This window comes from Gobius niger (genome assembly GCF_951799975.1).
Source record: "Gobius niger genome assembly, chromosome: 24".
Classification (NCBI taxonomy): domain Eukaryota; kingdom Metazoa; phylum Chordata; class Actinopteri; order Gobiiformes; family Gobiidae; genus Gobius; species Gobius niger.
In genome coordinates this window covers 10472176-10495165 of record NC_136875.1, presented here as the reverse complement: position 1 = coordinate 10495165, position 22990 = coordinate 10472176, and the positions used below count along the sequence as shown (strand labels likewise).

At 40.3% G+C, this 22990-nt stretch overlaps 2 protein-coding genes across 3 annotated transcripts in view; both read left to right on the top strand.

The window, feature by feature from the left end:
- rabif (RAB interacting factor) overlaps window positions 1-22990 on the top strand; it is a 118496-nt gene that overhangs the window by 79499 nt on the left and 16007 nt on the right. The window lies entirely within an intron of this gene.
- Window positions 3872-21854, top strand: inavab (innate immunity activator b). Of its 2 annotated transcripts, XM_079582499.1 has the most exons (10): window positions 3872-3904; window positions 8675-8778; window positions 13608-13741; window positions 17456-17578; window positions 18700-18931; window positions 19602-19655; window positions 19744-20041; window positions 20462-20617; window positions 20762-21503; window positions 21630-21854. In XM_079582499.1, the coding sequence occupies exons 2-10, from the start codon at window positions 8721-8723 to the stop codon at window positions 21717-21719; spliced, it is 1887 nt and encodes a 628-aa protein (XP_079438625.1). In that variant the 5' UTR covers window positions 3872-3904; window positions 8675-8720; the 3' UTR covers window positions 21720-21854. The 2 variants fall into 2 exon arrangements, with proteins under 2 accessions (XP_079438625.1, XP_079438626.1); XM_079582500.1 differs by lacking the exon at window positions 3872-3904 and having other exon boundaries at window positions 8662-8778.

The following is a 22990-nucleotide window of genomic DNA, read 5'->3' as shown; positions in this document are numbered from 1 at the left end:
ACAGATAATGTATAGGATATTTTTTTTAAAAAGGGCGTATTATGCCTTTTAAAGGTATTTGCTAATAATGGCAAACATATCTTTATCACTATCTTACACCATGTTGGTTAGAAAATACAATATATATATATATTTTTTTTTTGTAAATTATTTTTATTGAATTTTTCCTTTTAACAACCAGAAAACACACACACACACACAAAAAAAACCTCATTCCCACCCGCCCAACCCACTGCACCAGAGTATCATAAACAATGAAAATATTGTAAATGACAATGAGAAAATAAGAAAATAAATAATAAAAAATACAGAAAGAATACAGGAAAGGCCTATCTTTATGATTATGGAGTCATGACATCAAAGTCCATTTCTTTGATAATTCGGAGGACTGGCTGCCACACAGTATCAAATGTTTGTTTATTGCCCTGTATAGAATAACGAATTTGCTCCAAAGTTAGATGTTGAATCGAATCGTTAACCCTTAAATGCTTAAATATGGGTGGAGATTTGTCCTTCCATTTTTTAAGAATAAGTCGCCTGGCTAAAAGTAGCAAAAGCTATCATTATTTTACCAGCAGTGTTCAAGCCTAATCTGGGTAACGTTACCCCAAAAAGTATCGAAATTGAGGAAGGCTCAATGTGGATGCTGTGCGGCAGCGATCACATATATCATCAACATTAGGTTGTATTTGAGCAAGTTTAACTTTTTACCAGTGTAAGCGATGGACCACTTTGAACTGAATATAGAAAATACAATATTTATCTAAAACAGCTCAATCAAAATATCCTGTAGTTTCATTTCCTGAATCTCCCCTTTAGCCTCTTTTACCCCTCTCCTTTTGCTCCCCTTCGTTCGCAGCTGTTTCAATAAAGAGGAAAAATGGATCGCTCGCCTCGCGTGGCTGCAGTGAAGCTATAGCTTTGGCGGTGCTAAGAATAACCACTGGTGAAGATTTAAAGATTACACATTAATGTAAATGTATAATGTCTGAAAAGTTCTAAAAAGTCGCTTCTGCAGAATTTCTTTCATTTACTGTAGGTTTCACACTGTTGTTTTTATTCACACCCCTGTATCAAATTAAATCTGGACCAAAATGGTGTTGAATCCAGAACATCTCTGTGTTTTTAGGATTAGAGCTATATTTTGATACAAAGGATATTGAAATATTGTGACTTTAAATTAAATTAGTTGCACATTCCTATTCATTTTTTGGTGTTTTTTGACCATCTCGTAAAAATTGGCTCCCATCCCATTAGGAATATTACTCTTGTGGCTCTTTCTCACTCCTTTCAGACTTTTGGGGAAGCCCTGGCCTTCCATGTCTGTTCCTGTACCACCCACATCTCATAAACATGTCACCCCATCCCGCACATTTTTTTGCCGCTCCCCGAAACTAAATGCAGGGACTCTTGTAAACTTCTGCTGCTTGTGTCTGGTGCCGGGGTCCCACGGGCTGGGATTGGTGGCCCTCTCTCCTTTCTCTGTCCCTGGACATTTTTGTGGAGAGGAGGGGGGTGGGGGGGACTGAGGGAGCTGCGCATTCCTGAAAAGCCAAAGGAATATTGAGCATTCCCACTGAATGAATGTGAGCCGCGTAGAGAGGAGCAGGTGCGGCCGCTGCGTCTCTAAATCACTCAGACCAGCCCAGATTCTGTGGCACCAGCCGCTCACAGCACAACGGCAGAATGTGTGGGAGGAACGGAGTGCAGAGTTGGCACAAATGTAGATCTTTTTTTCTTTTTTTAAGCCTATTTCTATCATATAATGTCATGAGAAGAAGGACAATCCTATAAGTAGACTTTTATATTGAAAGTTATGGTTGAGTGTTTGTTGCTTACTGTACACGGCCTCAGTTGCCAGCTGGTGAGGGACTGTGGGAAAAATTAATGAGCATTTTGCTTTCGGAACCAGATCAGATTTCGGGGAAGGGAGACTGTTGAGCCGATAATTGCAAACTGCACTCCTCAATTTCATTTCAATTTGAATAATAGCACAGCCCTAGTTGGCACCATAAACCGCTTTATCAATGTGAAGGCTTTCTTAGACTCTCGTGGTCTGTTTGCAGTTATGTTTTTGCTCTTAATTTACTCCTTAATCTTACTTTGTTGAACAGCCTTGTTCCCGAGGGCAGAGAGTTTCTTGCTCAAAGGACAGAAGGGTACCATTACCCCTGTCAACAATTTGGTTATCGAACAACTTCTCAACGTGCTGCGCCATGAGTAGCATATGATCTTTGATATAGTAACTATTACATCAAGTGTTAGTGTAACGACCAGAAGATGGCAGTGTATTAACTTTTAAACTTTTACATTTTCATTACTCTAGTATTCACTGCATAGCACTGTAGATACATAAGCAACAAAGGATGTTTTATTTTTAAGAGCCACACAGCAAGGTAACACATTGTTTGACTTTATGATATAATGATCTTTAAAGGGACTATATGGAGTTTAAAAATGTAAAAAAAAAAAGTGTTTTCCTCCCCCTACATGTTCCAGCCATGTCCTTGTGTAGAATGAGCCCAGACCTGTTCACCACATCTGCCTCTAAAATCCTGCACTGTCACTCAAAAAGTTGTTACTCCGGGTCCGAAGTGCCGTCATGCACGAGCTCAATATAGAAGGTGCAGTTACACGTATGACCTGAGGTGGCAGTAGTGAGCATAAAATGGCCAAAAAGCATCTAGCCCCTTCTAACCATCACACTTTACTGAGTAATTAAACAATGCTGTCATGACTGATTTTGGTTTTGTTTTGTTCACAATGCAAGAGAGTGCGTATATGCCATTGTAAAAGCTATTTACTGTGTTACAGTGTTGTTCTCTCATCAAAAACATACTGAGCCACTCGCACATCTTTGAGTAATCGTTGGATCGTCTCCTATTCTTAGCCCTGGTGGCGATAACTCTGATCCTCCTTTCAGTGCGGAGTAAAAACACTCGTCATAGCTTCAATAGCTTCACTAAAGTCACGCGAGTCGCACACTTTTTCCCCCCCTCTTTATTGAAACAGCTGTGCAGCAAAGGAGAGCTTAGAGGAAGTGGGTGGGACTGGCTATCGGGGAGATGGAATGGAAACCAGCAAAATGAAAGTACAGGATATTTTTGTTTAAGTTGCATTTTCTAACCAAAAAAGTGTAAGACAAGTGCAAGATAAGATGAAGATGGTGACAAAGTGTTTGGCATGATTACCAAATACCTGCAGAACACATAATACTCTCTCTTTAAAGGGCTTGTTGTGATTCAAACTTATTCCTAGCATCCTGATTCTTTCAATGCGCTATAAATTTTGCTGTCATGTCATAATGTAAACAACCACAGCTCGCCTGCTAGTTCAGAGGAGCATCAGTGTCAGTAAAATACTTTATAACTGAATACACAGCACACAAGAACTGTTTCAATAGATTGATTTGAAGAATATAACAAATGTTTCATGACTGCTAGAAAGAAAATCCGGCATAATCCCTTCAAAGTCGCTGTTACAGGTTTTTCCCGTGATCTTTCCGCTGCAGTAGTCGTCCTGTTGTAAATTCCCACACACCCTTCAATCAGGCTGCAGATAAGAGGATAAAGCGGGGGGTCATTACTCAGTAGACTTCTCATTGTCGTTGACACAGTTTCCAGTGGGAGACAAGAACCGAGCGGCTGCTGGAGTTACACGATCCCTGCTACCTTCAAGAGTCCGGCCCCCAAACCACCCCAGACCACGCCCCCGACAACAACCAGGGCTGTCTTTTAGAGGGTGAGTCTACCATTCCTAGCCACATTTCACTACAGGCTGCTGCTGCTGCTCATGCTTTTAGCCGGACTGTTTGGAGTTTTTTTTTTTTCTTTTTTTGTGACCGTTCGGAGTTTGTTTTGAGTTGATTTTACAGGCAGCCAAGTTTGGGATTACAATATTTCAAGTAAGTACAGTTGAATTATGATATCCCTCTGTATTGATTTCTTTGTTTGGTTAAAGTAGTTTAGTCATCTTTTTGTTGTTGTTGTGGAAAAATAATGTTGCTGCTTTAACACTGTAAAAGCAATAAGTATGATCAGGCCATCTTTACTGACTGCCACACACTTTTAATTGATAAATGGCTGAATGGTGCTGGAGTTAACTGTTTGTCTTAGTGCTAGTCCCCATATCCCCAACAGAATCCATTGAAGTTGATTTAAAACTTTATTTAACAGTTCTTTAAGTTAGTGTTATTACTTTCAGTGCGTCAATATCTTTTTCAATACGTTTTTTTTACTGATATTTGAATGAAATATTGTCTTGAGTTTTTTTGTAAAGAATATTGAGTCACTTCCTGTCTGAAATACGCTTCATAAATAAAATGGCCTTTTTACAACTGGGCACCGTAGCTCTTGCTATTGTCGCTTCATTTACCTGGACAACGCAAATTTGGGATCTTACTTTAAAGGCGCAGTGCGTAATATTTTGGCAATACAAAACATGCTCCTTATGACGAGCTAGACACAGAAAGTATTTTTACAGTGGTAGATAATAGAATGGATTTAGATGAGGAGTAAACCTGTTTAAAGGTGCACTATGTAACTTTTCATGTTAAAAAAACTTGACCTTTGAGTGACCCAGCAGATCCTTGGGTGGTTACAACACCTTTACTCACCATCCATTACATTCCAAACCTACCAGAAATCCTTAAAAAAATCCTGAAGCATCAAAGGAGCCACCGTGATGGAAAGTAAAGGCGCTAAGCTGATCACTCAGACAGCTGCTGGGTCACTTAAAGTTGCATAGTGCACCTTTAAATCTTAGTCAACATCTCCATGGAGACGAGCTGGATGCGTCCCCGCTCCCAGTAAAGCCACAGTCAGGTCTGAGGAGAGATGAGTCGCTATTTCTGAATTTTTCGGGTAGTTTTTAACAATGAAAATAGAATGTAATAAAATGGAAGAAATGCTTGAATTTCATTCTATCTATTGGGTGAAATGTTACGCGTTGTGGCTTTAAGTTTGAACTGTTACTTTTCTCTGCAATTTTTCACTTCTAAAGGCCAGAGCTAGAGCACGGCTGAGCTAAACCAGAGCTAGCTAAACCAGGTTTATACAGGACTGAAATCACAACAAAATCACAGCTTGACCTGACAATCACTAAACCACGACTTAACCAGAACTAGGAAGCTCGAGCCTGCCGACTACCACTAGTGTGGCCTAGTCTAAAAGTACCTATCACAGTCATTTTCACATGCAACTTCACATAATATTATTGCTTTGTCTATGAGCTGAATGGACTGTTTGTACTTAATTTAACAAATATGACCTCTAATAATGTGAGCCTGAAGACAATCGAAGAACAGCACTGTGATTGTTTTTTTATATAATGTTTTGGTAGCGGCCATAGCAACCAAACCAATAAGTAGCAATGTTGTATTCTGTATTTTATTTGGGTCAAGCTATGGAGATGATTGAGCCTCTGGCCTTTGTTTGTTTTTAGTAAAAGAAAATGATCCAAATTCTAGTCTTGCATTCTGAAATCAATATGATTTTCTGAGCATACAAAACATCTGGACCATAGTTCGCTGCTTGGCACGTAGTGGAATGAAGCAGTTGAAATGAAATGAACATAAATAGCTGCAAAAGTTTTTTCTCTCGTTAAGTAGTTCCATAAGTCTTTCTGAGCATGTTTTTAGTGGTAAACAGATTTGAAGGAAGCTAATGTCATTGGTAACACAGTGTGCTGGGTTGTGCTCTGTCAGGAGGTGTGAACAGTCATGAGCTGAAGGTTGGGTCATGTTCATGTCACAGATAATGGGGACCAGATAACCGGCTGCGATAACCCTGGGCCTTAGACAATAGTGTTCATAGATTTTGTTCATAGGGATATTAGAGCATACTTTTCGGGATTTTTCTATTGTTTCGATTTATATGTTAGTGTTTTGTTAAAAGCTTCCATCTGGCGGTCAAACTAATTTGGCGTGAAGTGTGTGAATCCAGTTGCACTGGTGTAATCTACTGTACTCCTCCTTAACGCTTACCGTGGACTTTGACCCAGATTGTTGATCAGGAGCTCAACTGTGCATCTTATGATATACTGGCTTTACTTTCAATCCACCCAAATATAGGGAGGGATCCTCCTCACGGTGGATTCTCTCAACTGCATCAAAATTGCTATTTAAATGGGTGCTTTGAGCCTATGCTAATGTAATGTAATATATTAAATGCTGGATACAGTACACTACAAACATATTCTGAAATGCATGTGATCTCAAGTCTTTACGCAAATGTTTTTGCCCCTGGACCTGTTTAAAATGCATACCGTGAACTGAATTTTGATCATCATTTAATTTAAGCAGAAATTGCAAACCTAATTGCAAATTTGCAATACCTCTGAGGATTTTTTTTCCTTTTCAGAATCAACCACAGTTCTGATAATTGAACCCTTAATGCCATAGAGTAAGTCTCATATGTTGTTTCTTGAATGAAAATGAACTGTTGATATTTTCGTTTGTAGCTATAAAGTACTTTCAGATTGCAGCTGCAGTAAATCTATAAAGTTGTCAATTGAAACTCCCTCCATGGTCAGTGTGAAACCAAGCCCACATTCCTCTGTGTTAATCATCAAACCTCTTCACTCCCTTCACTTTATTTAACACGGGCTTCAGTGCAAAGTTAATGCTACTTTAGCTGCTTATCAGTGAAACAGCGAGATAATGTTAGTCACACGACTCTGAGCTGGCCGAGTGTTGGCGTGACTTTGCAATGTTTCTAAAGTCTTTTTTAAAGTTATTTTTATATAGTTTGATTATGTGAAATTTAAGAATTGCACATAATGGCACCAAGTGCCATTTAAAATGGGCGATTTCATGATAGACTAAACAGGATAAATGCTAAACTTGGGCTAAGAAATGACTAAACCATGATTAAACCAGACCGGATGCATGACTTACTGTTATCACAGAACTGCTTGAAAAAAAATCTATTCATCCAAAGCCTAAAACCAAGACTTTGCCGGGGACTGAACCATTGCTGAACTATAACTGAGGAAAGTTGTACATAATTTTGAATTCTAACATCCAATCTTGCTCTGGCCTATAATAAGAATGGGTGAGGTAATGTTGACGTCAGGGCTGCCTTATGGGCAGGAAACACCTCAGACCTGTTCATGTGTTTGTGAACTCGCTGCACCGGACCCAGGGTCAACAAGTCACACCTGAATCACTTCCAACAGGTGCAGAGCTATGAGCAACAGGCTGTAATGCTGTCTGACCACTGCGCTTAGCACATAATAGACTTAACTATATGTTTTTAAAACAAAGAAGCTTGTCGTATTAAAGCCTTTGTTTATATCACCTTGTTGCAATAGCCAGGTACAGGAGCAGACAGGTAAGAGGACGATCGTAAACAAGTAGCAAAACTATTAGCTCGATTGGGAAATTCTAGAATCTAAAATCTAAAAGCAATCTTTTACTCGAGCAAATCACATTAATTACCTTTTTATTTAAAGGTGTCATGGCATTAAAGATGCAGGTTGTTGGTTAACAGAGTATATTTAATAATATCCAAATTGTATCAGATGTGGCAAAATGCGGCTTGTGTAGACCTTCAATCTGGCACGCGAAACATCACTAAGCTCAATATGCTGGTTATGTTTTGACTGTTATAAAGAAAGGTAACGCATAATTGCAACCATTATGATGCATTTTTATGTGTTAAGAGCAGTTATATTCTATTACATATTTTACTATCATTTTACTATTTTACACGACTAGTCTGGCCGTCCTGGCATGTTCCAAGATCCAATGTTGCACTTGCAGCAAAAGGTTTGGACATACCTGGCCTAGACTCTTCGTGCCTCACAGCGAAAGGTCCTGGGTTTGATTCCCGGACTGTGTGAGGGTATTTCTGTGTGGGTCTCCTATGGTCAGTCACCTACAACACTGAATTGCGTTAAAAATGGGTAAAATGCAGTGGAAATTGAAATTACATGGATTTTAAAGTCTACCTTAAGCTCTTAAAATAATTTTGTAATCTTTTTGTGCTTAAGTCACTTGGTATTCCTAGTGAGCATAACTTAAAGTTGTGAGGACTTTGTTATTTGTACTTATTTTGACCGAAGTAAACTAAACTTCCCCACTGGCCCAATTTCAGCCAATGTTTTGACATACGTAAAACCTTAAATGCTACTCGTATTGTACTGTTTTCTACTATTCCACTATTGATTGCCAATCTATAAATCAGCCTGATATATAGATTTAGGAAGTTAACCATAGAGCTACTGTTGCTCTTGTTATTGCTCTCGTTTAAATATTGACTGGCTCTTTTTATAGGTCATTCTTGACAAAAGGCGCAGCTGACATTGTTTCAAAAATGCTGGTCGTCACTTCTTGAGCTTCTTTTAGTTACAGGTTAAAGTTTTTGCAGCGATAAAGTGTGGGTGTGATCAAATAGTATGGTATTACGGAATGCTGACTGGCTCCTGCTCACCACATGCCTAGAGTTATAGGTCAAAAAGTGAACACAGCAACTGTTTGTATCTCAAAGCGGAGTGCTCGTTTATTCATTTTGCTTTGCTGTTTTTAAGTTTTGTTTTTTCTGTGCCGTAGCTACATATTCAAGAGACATGGCTTTATCTTTTAACGTCTTTTAAAGAAAATAATGACACTCCTATTGCAATATTCCTTGTTCCAAAGTACTTCAAAATGTTACATGCAGACTATGTTTTGCAGGACATGTTGAGCCGCCTCGTCGTCTGAAGCAGTCGGGATTTAAAACATGATGGAGGGAACAGCGGAGATGAGTGACAGCGACTCTGGCATCATCCTGCACTCAGGTATAAACTGCTACTAACACAATCTCCTATACTCAATTCAAGCATGAAAAACCATACCTTCTACTGAGGTGTTAATATGCTTTTTCGGATCTTCTGAATATTTCTATAAACCACTGTCTGAATACCCCAAAGCAAAAGTATCACATGTGCAAGAAAGAACCCCTCAGGATGGAAAGATACTGCCTAGTGCCGACGTATATCAGCTTTGTTTCAAACGGTTTCTTAACTCTAGTTTCTGTTGGCACTGAAATTACTTCCAAACTTGTACAGCAAGATATAGATATGATAAGCTAGTGTTACCGTCACTGTTATGAAATCAGATGGAAGTGTGTGAAAATCCCAGTCGGACAACAGGACTAAAATGCACTGATTTTGGACTTTATTAACGCCTCTCCAGTCCTGGTTTATGCTGCGTTCCAGGCAACTGGTAAATGTCCGACTTACAGCTAGGAAAATTTTACCATTTACCATTTACCATTAATTTATTTGTACCCGTGGGTAAATTCGTCTTGCAATTCTGAGAACTAGTCGACACATTAAAACACATTATACAAAGATAAAACATCACACATATTTAAATATAGAACTTGTAAGTGCTAACAGGATGTGCCTTTGGTACAGAAACAACTGAAGTTTAAGCCACTTGACAGTAACAAAGATAAAAAGCCGTGTCAGGGGCAATTTGATCCCGACTTGTTCATAAAGGAAAGGGCAGCGGGAACAAAGCTTTTCTTAAAACGGTTTGTGTGGCTTATTGGCATCAAAAACCGACGCCCAGACGGAAGCAATCGAAAATCTGAATGCAAAGGATGCTCAGTGTCTTTGACGATGCTTCGTGCCGTCCTCTCTAACTGTCTATCATGCAGTTTGTCCAAACTGGTCTGAGGCCGAGGACTTTACTTGACCACTTGACCAGCTGATTCAGGGCGTTTTTGTTTCTAACAGAAGAGCTCCCGTACCCGGCAGCTAATGATAAAACTGTAGCAAAATCACTGCATCAGTGATGTGAACGAACGTTACTCTTGGACACGTTATTTAGCATGTTTTGAATTATATTTTGTGGGAAGAAACCATCATGTAGCGTTAGCATCGTACTAGCTAGCTGTAGCATTAGTGGTTTTGTTTACATTCGACTTTATTCAGCTGTAATGCTCTGAGGTCTGCAATCATAATTTTCAAGTGGGAAAAATCCCGGTTTCCAACTGTTTGAAACGTAGAATAAGTAAGTAGTTTAGACTTTTAATCATTTCAGGTGGCCAAGTTTTGTTTAGTCTCATTGTAGACCCAACTTTGTCCTGGTTAAGTCTTTGTTTGGTCTTCCCAATGTTAGGAACTACTGTGCAAATGGACCTTTTTAAAGGCACTCTGCGGAACATTCCTGGGTATGGGCTATGTTGCCATGTCAACTAAAGGGATGTAAAACTCTACACATTTACAAATATACTGGAAATAGCTTTGCCATAGAAATCAAAAGGAGAACGTTCAATCCCAAGGTATGCAGACGGTTGTAAGTCTGCTACTCCGGGATTCGTTAACCTGCTCACTGTGTTTTTCCTACAGCCATTAGCCATCAAACATCCCAAATAATGAAATCGCCATGAATCGTACAGACCATACCTCACCATGCTTTAGTATTGCGCCTGGCTTCCCTATTCATGGTCCAGGAAGCCGTTTATCAAACTAAATCATGCATTTAAGCCTCAGTGTGGAAACATGTATTCAAAGCAACAGCTCTATAGAGACGTGCGAGGGATGTCCCGCTTCGTGTTAAGTTACGAGTCAGGTCTAAGGAGAAACACACCCCTTATTATTTGAAGTTAATTGAAATAAATGTTCATGTTTTGCTTTACTTCTTGGGTGAAACGTTAAGTAGTATGGCTGTAGGAGTGACACGGTTTAGCCCTTGCTTTAGCCCTGGTGTTACTTGGTTTAGCTCAGATTTAGTGGAAGCGTAGAGCAGATTTAATCCGGATTTAGTTCTAAGATGTAATTCTAAGTCATTCCAGTTTTACTCATTAATTTGGCTCGCGCTATGTCTTGGTTTAGGCCCGATCTAGCCCTACTTTCCTCCCAGCTCGGTCCTTGTAAACAAAGTGCCAGTGTTTGGCTGCTGTCTGTTGCCTTGGAAACTAATGACATTCAGATTAAGTTGATGGGAGCGGCCGCGCACTTAGTGCACCGAGGGCCACATACCTTTAGAGATTATTAACAGGAACTCTGCAGGTAGCAACGCGACAACAATGGGGTCAAGAATTTGTCTTCCTTGACCCCCATCCTCTCTCCCTCTCCCGCCATCACTCATCCCCGTCATTGTAAAAAGGCAGACGTCTCGTGGCTCAATTATGTTTGCGAAGAATGCTAGGAAGCCGTAACAAATTTAGACAACACCAGCGGACTGATCGCTAACAAGACTGTCAGTTGTGTTTTAGTGACCTACGCAGTTCCCACATTCTTTTCACAAACACTGTTTCTCAATTAAGGGGGCTATGACACCCGGGGGTCATAGATCTACTTGAAGGATATATTGAATTAATAAATATTAGCTTACAAGTGTCTGAGCCCTGATTACTTTTTGAACACCAATGGATTGACCAACGGAAGTGGTTCCTTTCTAGCAGAAGGTGGAATCAGTGTTAATTTTGACAACATATTTTATTTTAGTTTTAGTCTTAGTCTTTTGACTAAAATTTAATTTAATTTTAGTCGAGATTTAGTAAAAAAAACGTTTCAATTTTAGTCTAGTTTTAGTCGACTAAAATTGCATGTCAATTTAGTCGACTAAAATTAAGACTAATTTAGTCGACTTTGCATTTATAATATTCATTATAATCATATTTAATCAAGGTCCTTGACTAAATGGAGCTTCTCCCACATGAATAAAGCTCAGAGCTGATCCTTTGGCAGAGAATTTACATGATCTGAGGCTTTTTCAGACGCTCAATAGAAGTTTGGATGATTTTAGTCCCTCCCTTTCATTTTTATTTAGTCTTATTTTAGTCGACTAAAATATCTGGACATTTTAGTCATAGTTTTAGTCTCATGAGAAACTTTTAATTTAGTTTTAGTCCAATTTTAGTCGTGAAAAATATCACTTTGACTAAAATTAAGACTAAATATTTTAGTCGACGAAATTAACACTGGGTGGAATAATGTGAAAAAGGTGTGCATTTTATTTTTCAATACTTGATGTTCATACCTTTTTAAATAAGATACAACAATTTTATTTATGCATTTTGGACGTCTTTAATCGGTCACATGTTCTGTCACATGATCCCCGCCGCCCCTTTGTCCATTCACAAATATTAGTCCTGATGAAGTCCATTCAACTACTACCAAGACTCATTTCTTCCACCGCCAGTGTCTCAGATGCCTTTTCTTCTATGAATCTATGAATACATTTACACCAATAAAACAACATTGTTCAATGTCCTTAGTCAGTAATCTGTTTTCAATCATACAGAAATGGTTTGCGATGTTAGGAATGCGTGTAGGTGAATTCCTAACTCCGTAAGCGTCAAAGGCGTGTCACTGTTGATGTTTGTGGGTGAGCCGATGAAGATTGTTTTTAAGTCAGTAGAGTTTATTTGCAATTAGAACTTCAAGACAAAGGTCCACTCTTAGTTTGTCTGCTTTAAGTCCACTTTGGGCTACGTAAACCTGATTTAGTCATTATTTTAGACTTTGTAGTAGTTGTGTTTTAGTGACCTACACAGTTCCCACATTCTTTTCACAAACACTGTTTCTCAATTAAGGGGGCTACGACACCCGGGGGTCATAGATCTACTTGAAGGATATATTGAATTAATAAATATTAGCTTACAAGTGTCTGAGCCCTGATTACTTTTTGAACACCGATGGATTGACCAACGGAAGTGGTTCCTTTCTAGCAGAAGTTGGAATAATGTGAAAAAGGTGTGCATTCAAGACAAAAGTCCACTCTTAGTTTGTCTGCTTTAAGTCCACTTTGGGCTACTTAAACCTGATTTAGTCATGGTTTTAGACTTTGTAGTAGGTTAGTGACGATCTTGATTTGGTCATGTCCAGTTTATAGTCCACCTATACTTAAGCATTGTTTTGGCCTGGTATAGGTTTACATCACCCCCCCATATTAGTCCTGTTTTTGGCCTGACTGTAATGTAAAATAATAATACGTTAATGAACACAATATAGCTTTTGATGATTGACCAGCCGCTGTGCAGTTTTGTTTTATTTCAAGGACGGTCGTGAACTTTCGGAGGATAGTGGTAAACAGTGAAAAGTGCTGAGTGACGGTCTATAATCATGTCTAGCTTGTGATGCTTGAAACGATGTTATTTCACTCAACAACAACTCGCTCACACGTCACACTATAGGGTTATTCACGACTGAGATCACCTGCTATAGACGCTGGTGCTCGTTGTTATGATATTTGTTGAACTTCACATTTTTGATTATAATATTTACTTGGAATATGTTCCTAAAATACTTTCTTTCTACATCATGTGTCCTTGGGCAAGACACGTCATTGGTCTGGCATACCCCACATTTGCACATTAGTACGAATGTGGGGTCTGCAGTAATAATGAAAGAAATGATCTGCCAAATTGTGTCCCTTAATATTGCAATAAAGATCATTTGCCGATATATAATGTGCAGCGGTCGTAGTACCATTTAAAAGGTGTTTGCAAACCATATATTTGTGTGTAAACGTCAGTCGCTGAGTAGGTAATGATAATACATAAAGTACAGTACTGTGCAAATGGTGTGAAAAACCTTGACTGTATAAAAAAACACCATATTTCCCACGTTTTATTTGCATGTTATTAACTTAAGCTGTTTCTCTGCTTCAGGCTCTGACAGTCCGACGTCGCACTCGAAGGACGTGCCGACCCACACTCGGGCCATGAAGCTGAAGCACCAGGCGCTGCAGGACCGGCTGGAGCGGTGTCTGCTGGAGCTCCGGCAGCTCTGCATCCGGGAGGCGGTGAGTACGGGCTGCGGCGAGGGATGTACTGTAACCGTGTCCAGATCTAACGCTACAGTGTGTGAAAATAACACTCATTTGTTGTTTAAACCGTCTCATCATGTGCCATATTAGTACTAGGACTACACCCCGTCACACTGTAGCAACACAAGCGCGAGTCTAATCCCAATGTGACTCACTGGGAACAGAAACTCAGCCCAGACTGTTACGTAACGCGCTGTCCCAAATCCAACTGCATTATCGCTCTGATTGCTAAAGTAGGTGAGTGTTTGATGACACCTCCAGAGTCAACAGAACTGGGACATTATGTTTATACCTTTTATGTGTCATTATTCCCTTCCAACAAGCCTTCCTTTATTGGCCTCCTCTTATCAGATATGAGTCTGAATGGATTACATCATTTCTATTGCTTCATCCATGTTTTTTTTCACATGCACGTCTCATTTAAAAGGCCCATTTATCAGTCGGTGCTTTAAGGATGTTCCCTCATTATCATCATTTGTTTGTTCAGTCTTCTTCCCAAGAGCTCAAAACACTATTCTAGCTGCTGATCTTTACGTGGTTGCTTCAGTGCACAAATTGTACAAAGAGTGTCTTGAAAGCTGTTTTTTTTATACTGCTTGCTTTATTTATTTCCTAGCTACTATATCCAGTTTTAATTATCCAACTGTATTGACTGTATCCAACTGTAAAGATAAAAACAACATGTAAATTCAAGCCAATATTACGCAAAATCGATAAAGACCGATAAATCGAGAGAGGGCCGGACATTTCTTGACACAGACGGCCAACGTTTTGTGATGGTCTAGTCTAGTCTGTCTTGAATTGATGTCATTTATTTACCTGGATGTTTGAGAATTCCCGTTTTAATGAGACACATAATGTAAAATTTTGAGGTTTGAACTTTGTTATAACGTTGTTTCCTTGACAAGAACATGCCTGGCTGGAGTAGTATTTCACCACTTTGAGTAGTTTTGAGTCATCCTCCGGTTAATCCCGTTTGTTTTAGCTGTGTTTGTACTTCCTGGGGAGCTGCTAACCACGCTGTAAATCAAAACGGAAAGCTACTCTTCAGTTTTTCCCACTCCTGCCTTCAGGACGAGCCCCAGGCATAGTCATAGTAGTAGTAGTAGTAGTAGTAGTAGTAGTAGTAGTAGTTTATTCGGTCTGTTCATTCCTTTAAACGTAAATACATTTCCAATTCTTTGTGTACAACAACAAAAGGGTTTAGGCTGAAGTGAAAACTTATATCGCCTAACCCAGTTTACAGACTTCCACAAGAGAAAAACAAAAACAAAACACAAACATTAATAATGAACAATATCAAGTGTCAAACAGAAGAGAAAAAAGCATGTATCTGAAGTTAGTAACATACATTTCAATATTCCAACAAATATGTATACATACATTTGTTTTAAGTTAATTTAGTTGAAACTAAATCATGTCATCATTATTATTTTTTGTTTATTTTTCTTACTTTATTCCTCCTAAGCTTGTATATTCTTGAATTTTAGAAGCTTTAAACAACTTTTTGAAAGCTTTGACTGTTTGGGACAGGTCGTTCCACAGATTAACACCTCTTACAGAAATACATCGACTCTTTTTATTCTTTTTAGCTTTTGCTTTTTTGAAAATAGCAGTTCCTCGGAGGTTATACTGACTTTTCCTGTGTTCAAAAAGCTCCTGGATGGGAGGAGGGAGAAGATTATGATACGCTTTGTACACTATTACTAATGTATTTAGATCAACAAGATCATGGATTTTCAGTAGGCTCAGCTCTACAAAGATAGGGTTCGTCGGTGCATAGAAATCTGCATTAGTGATCATTCTTATTGCCTTTTTTTGGAGCAGGAAAATAGGATGAGTATTGGATTTATAATTGTTTCCCCATATTTCCAGGCCATAATTTAGGTAAGGACGTTTTGCTTTGCTACATCCAGTAACATTTCGAGACACACACTTTACAGTATTACAAAGTTACGTTTTGCGACTTAAATACCAAGGCTGTGGGACCCAAAAGCAGCCTCAAACGCCTGAACAAAGCGTAGTGTCGGATCTTTAAGCAAACATTACTCCTTTCACGTCAGCGCCCTGATGATCTAACGTTAGTCTGTGTACAGAGTGTGACGCGTTTCCTCATTCGGACCTGTCCTCTTCAGGCTTTTTACGGTGCGCCGTTGCTTCATCCCGGATCGTTCCTGGTTGTCGACACCTGGGATGGGCGCTCGTGTCGGGACATGCATGAAAATGAACTAACAAACCCTCACCTTCCTCCAGGGACACGCGAATAAAGCGTTGGTCACCTCTGACGCTCTCTGTCTGGCACAGAGTGACTCAAAATGACACTCTTTACTAGACGCTTTCAGTTGCGTTCTACAGTCATTTTCTATTTACCCAAGATTATTAAAGTGTTTTTATGTTTAGTACACAGTTTTAAAGAAGTGTCTCGAAATTACAAATCATGGTAATCTCACGTAATGACATATAAATGAGGTATAAGGTATATCAGGTTTCTTTTAAATGAACACAAACTACTGATGTTTGTATTTTCATCCAAATCACAAACCTCTCCTGTGTCGAGCCGTCTGTGTATAGATTTAACAATGATATATAATCACAATATAGTTAAAGGCATTGTTTGTAGTACAAAATATGAACTACAACTACAGCTGGACTTGAGTTGACTTGAAGGCTCCATACTGCTCCATACATATTGTAAACTAAGATAATTGTGGAAAAGCATGAACTTGGATGCTAGTTTTTGTTAGCATATCTGAGACAGTGACCCTGAGAACTTGTGAAGAATTGGGATGTTAGAAATAGTTAGGGATGACTTTGGACAATTTAAGTCATTTATTTGTAAACAGCAAAATCCTGTAGGGCTAAGGACACAGCACAAGTGCCACTATATGGGAACATGCCATTCTTCATTTGAAAGCTATGAACCAAGAGTTAAGTCACTTTAACTATTGACTGTGGAAGTATAGGACTGTAGAGAGTCCCTTTATGTTTATTTACAAAGTGCTTTTAACCATTTAATCTGGCAACTCTTCGTGTGATTACTGATATGATACAAAAGTAGAGATGAACCACTTTTTATATCATCTAAAATGTTTCTGCGAACAAATAGATCAGCATTATAGATATGTTTCTTACCAATTCAAACCTATATTTTTTTATTTCCTTTTTCCTCCATCAAGATAAAGTACTTTATTTGACTAACTTGCACAAATCTAGGCACATCCTCGGTGTGTTTTCATGACACTTTCAGACACTCGACGCAGGGAGAAAGTTGAGACAGAAGAATGTGAAGCGAAAGGATATCTTCGTCACAATTGTGCAACAAATTCCCTGAGCAACATTTGCCCGAACATGCGCGAATGACGGCTCCCAAAAGAGCTGTGCGTGATTTCCAAACTGCCACAGGCCTGGTAAAACAAGCCCGCTGTAAACAAGTGCACTTAAGAGATGCAGTACACTTTACATATGCCCTCGAACGGTCCGGACTGAGGGGAAGAAGGCTGTATTTTTCACGTTATAAACCTCCCAGTGAATGATTAACAGATATTCAGAAATCTTTGTGTTTGCATCAGTGAAAGCAAAGGATCATGTATAGCCCTCGGTTTTTTTCATGCCTCTGTAAAACAAAATGTATTTTACCCCCAAGAGCTTGAACACGTTATATTCGTTGACAATTGTGTGTGTTATGTTCAGGAGTTGACGGGGAAGCTGTCTGAAGATTTCCCGCTGAAGCCCGGAGAGAAGCGTCCTCAGATCCGCAGGCGAGTCGGAGCTGCGTTCACGCTGGACGAGCTCAGCATCCCGCACAAACCTGGGGTAAGATAGATAAATGAAAAAGAAGAAGAAGCGGCTAGCTATGACAGGTTTAGACCCAACAGCATCAGAATGTTATGAGTTTCCCTACAGGGACAATAAAGTCTGCGTTAACCCTTGACACCAAAGCATAAAGCCCCCGACAACAGAGCTCCTAGGATCATTTAGGTGCTCAAACCCCTCCAGTTCCAGGAGGGGTTGTATATTATAGTGTCACAGTAGTACTTATCGTTTTTTTAGGTTACAGTAACTATAACAACAATTTATTGCATATCAAAACAAGGCAAAACTGCTTTAAAATGAAAATTGCATGAATTTCATTATGTCTCTTGTTTATTGCAACTCATTCAGAACATGATTAAGTACATTAATCAATCAATATATCAATTAATCAAATTGTATTTGTATAGCGCCCAACAACAACCAGAAGGTGCCCAGAGCGCTTTCCAGGATAAAAACAAGAATCACAGTAGACAACAATAAATACAAAAACACATATAAACAGCAGTCAAGTCGTGGCTATGTATCGAAAGCTTTTCTGAAAAGATGTGTCTTCAACTGTGATTTAAAAACACTCAGCTCTGTGATGTTTCGAAGCTGTACCGGAAGTGCGTTCCACAGCTTTGGGCCTTGCGCGGCAAATGACCGGCCTCCAAACTTTTTATATTTGAACTTGGGAGTGACGAGGGATGTGTGTTCAGAGGAGCGCAGAGTTCTGGCTGGTTCGTAGACCGTTACTAATTCGGCGAGGTAGGCCGGGGCCTGACCATTGATGGCCTTGAACACAAACATCAGGACATTTAAGTCCACCCTAAACGCCACCGGGAGCCAGTGGAGAGAGCGGAGGACTCGGGTGATGTGTGAGCGTCTGGAGGTGTTGGAGAGGAGACGAACAAGAACAAAGGATCACTGTTTTAATTACAATTTCTGTGAATAGTATCTGTCAGCACAATATTTTCCCACATCAATATATCGACTTCAAATTTTGTTGTTGTGACACGCTCACTAACAGTCTGTCCTCTTCACAATCTGGAGCTTTACCGGATTCATGTCACTGGACTTTTTTTAATGCGTTAGAGACCGTGTTGTGCAAAACACTCAACACACTGTCGTCTGATTTCCAGGACTCCGAGCTGACCTCGGTGGACGCGGAGCTGGCGTTGCAGATGAAGATTTACGAAGCGGCGCGCAGACTGTGTGACGAGGAGCAGATGAGCAAAGCTGTTCGGAAGAGCCGCGTACGGCAGTGCAAACGAGAGGAGCTCAAGCTGAAGACGCTGCAGGAAACGGCCTTCAAGCTGAGGCTGGAGCACGGCCGATCCTCGCCACTCCCAGCATTCAACATCACTCAGCTAGGTACGACACACAACAGGCTGCTGCAAGCTCCCAACACGACAACGCACAGCTATGAGGAAGTGGCCAAGATATGAACTTGCTATTGTGGCGTGTGTATGTGTGTTTTCTAGATTTAGTTTGAAAATGGGCAACTGATATAAGCAATAACCGTTTAATGAGACTTTTTTTCCCTGAAGTATTGTAGATGAATGTACCCCACTATAATCCTACTTCTTTAAAAAGCAACATAACCCGTTTCTGTGACAAATATAGACCAACACACACTTCTTTCAATTCTTATCACTTTTGTCTGTGACTCACACTAAAAACTAAAATAATATGGTCATTGCATGCAAACAAGTATAGTAAATCATTCATGTTTGTTTAATGAAAAATTGTGTTTAAATGTAGTGAAACGTACACTGTTGAAATGTAAACTATCACTAGAATATGGCATCGTCATAAACAAGATAGTTATCAAATATCACAGCCTTTCTTGTCATATTGTGCAGCCCTAATATCAACACTAATTACATGAATGGCAAAGTAGAGAGTCGTACTGGGGTTGAAACTGCAAGGTTCTACTCGGATCATCGTCTTACATAAGTTTACATCACAAAACCTTTCCCACTTTTACTGCTTATTGAGGTGGTCACCCTCATTTTAACTTACACGTGCAAATGCTTTTCAGATCCAGGCACATCTGACGACAGCTCCTTGTCTGACTCTGTGGTACAAGATGACGGTAAGACCCCGCTTGTTTACACCCATAATGCACCAGATGATACCCACAAACCCATCTTTAACCCCGTCTTCTCCTACTCCCTCTCCAGAAGTGACCAGTCAGTCCTCCCAGCTCTTCGCCTCTGAACCAGACGCCCCCCCGCCTGTGCCCCCCTCCGCTCCCTCCACCCCCTGCTCCTCGGTGCACAGCGCCTCCTACGTGGTCCCCCCGTCGCTACAGCTGACCCCGTGCCAGTCCCCGCGGCCCAGCCTGGCCTCCACGCTCAGCCTCAACTCTAGTCTGGCCCTGAACGACCCGCCGCCCATCGAGCACTCGCCCTGGTCCGAATCCAACCTGGACCAGCCTCTGGACAAGAGCAAGAAGTCGCGCTCCTCCAGCAAGAAGAGGTAAAACTCCATAATGGCAGCAAAGGTTTAATTTTTTGACCAATGTACCACAGCGCCATCTACTGAATCCTTGGTGCATTGCAACGACGACTCCTTTGTTCTGGCTGTGATACGGTCTTCGAATGTTTTGCCATTGAATATCCGTTCCAGATTGGGGATAACAGTTTGTTTTTATGTTTTAGGCAGTACATTTTGTGTTTGCAGAGATCAGTATATGACCCAAATATTTGCGGCTTTTCTGTTTTCCTAATTACAACAAAAAGCAGAGTTTTGATACGGTTGTAAAGTCCAAACTCTTGACCAGTACCACTGTTGCGCGTCATACTGTGATCTGTAAGCTCTAACGGTGATTGATTTGTCAGCCATGTTGTATTGTGTCATTTCATTAACAGGTCAATTTCTCTGTGTGTCTCTGTGTAGTACTACAGTGAAGACCGAGGTGTTGCCTCCTCTGGAGCAGTGTCTCCCTCCGGAGGCTCTGAGCTCCCAGCTGTCCCACCTCAAACTCGGCCGCTCCCAGTCCAACAGCACCCCCTCCACTCCGGAGATGAGGGTCCACCGGCAGCTGTCACTCAGGTACAACCACATCACATTGTGTTTTCCTGCTGAAACGGACTGCGTGATTTGACATTAGATTAAGCACTGAATGATGCATATGTACTCTACGGATTTATGATATTATTTATTATTTTGTGTAACTTGTCTTTGTCATTTTCACAGATTGTCCGGCCCTGATTCCCCATACAGCCCCGAGAAGGAGCGCGGCCGGACCCGAAGCGCTCGGAGGCGCCTCACTGAGTACTCCATCAGCTTCAGCGAGCCTCCGCCGGCCGCTCCTTCTCCCTCTTCACTGAAAGCCCCCTTAAACTACAACAACCACGCTGGCTCTGAGGACAGCAACTCCGATCACTCCTACTCATCCTACAACAGCTCGCCCTGTCACGAATCCCCCTGCGATTTACCCAAACAATACCACTCAGTGTTTTCCAACGGCAGCTACCAGGCTCAAATGTTCCCCCATAATAGCCACTATCTCAATGCGAAATCGCAACCCGGCCCCAAAGCGTATTACAATGACGAAATGGTCTACCCGGCCGAAATGGACATGGGGAGGAGCTACTACGCCCAGCCTCCCATTTCGAGTAGATACGAATACTGGTACAAAGAGCCACCTGTACCGCAATACCAGAGGGGGCAGAGGACTCCGGAAATGAGACTGACCCCGCCGCAGCCACATTGGGATCAACACGCGCAGGTGCACCACAGTCCGAATTACAGGGCGGGAGGTTTGGCCAAACAAGTGGTGAACGAGCAGCTGAAGTCGTGGCACAGGCGCAGCAGTCAGCTCAAGTCGCCCCGGTCCCGCTCCCTCGACAGGCAGGGGGCAGTGCGCTTCAAAAACGGGCCGTCGCCAATGACCAGGGAGATGCACATGTACCAAACGCCCACGTACCAAGAGCAGGTGTGTATCTACGTAACTTCCTGTAGGTCTCCTGGCAGCTGATTTACTGTATCTGCTCTGCACATCATGTCCAAACTCTCTGTTTATCTTCAAAATGTCTAATATGAGTTGAATTGTTTGTTTCAGGTAATTAAAAGAAGACCTCAAAGACCTTTAGATGATGCTTCTGAACACTGGCTGGTGGACGATGGCACTCATTACATCAGTCAAGTTTAACGCTGAGGATCCTGGACTCCTTTGTTACACAAGCATTCACTGTGACTGCCCCCTAGTGGACGACAAAGGCCACAACGCTACCACTGCTGAAGTTTACCAAAGGTTCAGTTGACCACAAATGTTGCCTTTTTGTGTGTGTGCTAAATAAAGTTCAAATGAGATTTTTTAGTGAAATGAGAGAAGCAGGGTAATCATGTGTAAAACAATCAACTATCAACTGTGTATTGTTGTAGTATTGAAAAATCAGGATGGGAAAGTTACAAAGTCTTGTTTACATCAATCTTTTTGTAAACCACATTTGGTAACGCAGCACTTGGTGTATTATCCTAAATATTTGCTATAAAAACAAATGTTTAGTAAGAAAAGTTAACAAATTAGTACTAATTATTGTGTTCCACTATAGAATTGTTTATTAGCAATAACAATCACTGCCCAAAATGTGCCTTCTGTCACTTCAGTTTGTAATTATCATAGGTTTCTAACGTGTTGTAAATGAAGGACATAAATTATGTAAAATATTGTCACATTTTGGTGATCTTGAACCACTACAAACTTAGCTGCTTGAGACTCGTGTTACTAAGTACGCACTAAACTTGAGCTAAATATTAGTCTAACCATTTAGTTCAAATTAGATGCAACTAAAGTTAACCTAGCAGATTAACAAACAAACAAAAAACACTGGGCAGCTAATACAAATATTATTAATCTGTTTAGACATAGAAACGTTGTTTTTGTGCACTGAGGGGTTAACACTAGGCAACCACTAAAGTTTGGGGCCAAAATATGAAATTTTGTGGTAAAATGTATGACTTTTTGAAACACTGCCGTTATGTTTGTTTGCTTTCCAAGGTTTCCACGTTACCTCCTTGTAATGAAAAATAGCCACTATTTGTTGTGTCTATTTATTGTGGTGTTCTTGATGGAAAACATGGATGAATTGGAATTTATGAATATATTTGAAAAGATATTTCACGCCACAATCCTACTGTCTGTAATAGTATATTTTGTATTTATCATTTTGGGAGTTGTTGTATTTGGTTACTCACTAAGGTGACAACTGTGGAAGTAAATAAAATCTATGTTTGCAGTATTTTGAGAGTACTTGGTCGTGTATTGTTTGAAAGTACTGTTTGAAATTTTATTGTGCATACGCTACATGGCTTCCTTCCTTTTCTGCTTTATCATATTATTTTTTAGATTTCACCAAACATTGTTTTTTATTCGCTTGGAAGTAGGTCTGTCTTAATGGTTTGATTCATAAAACTACGACT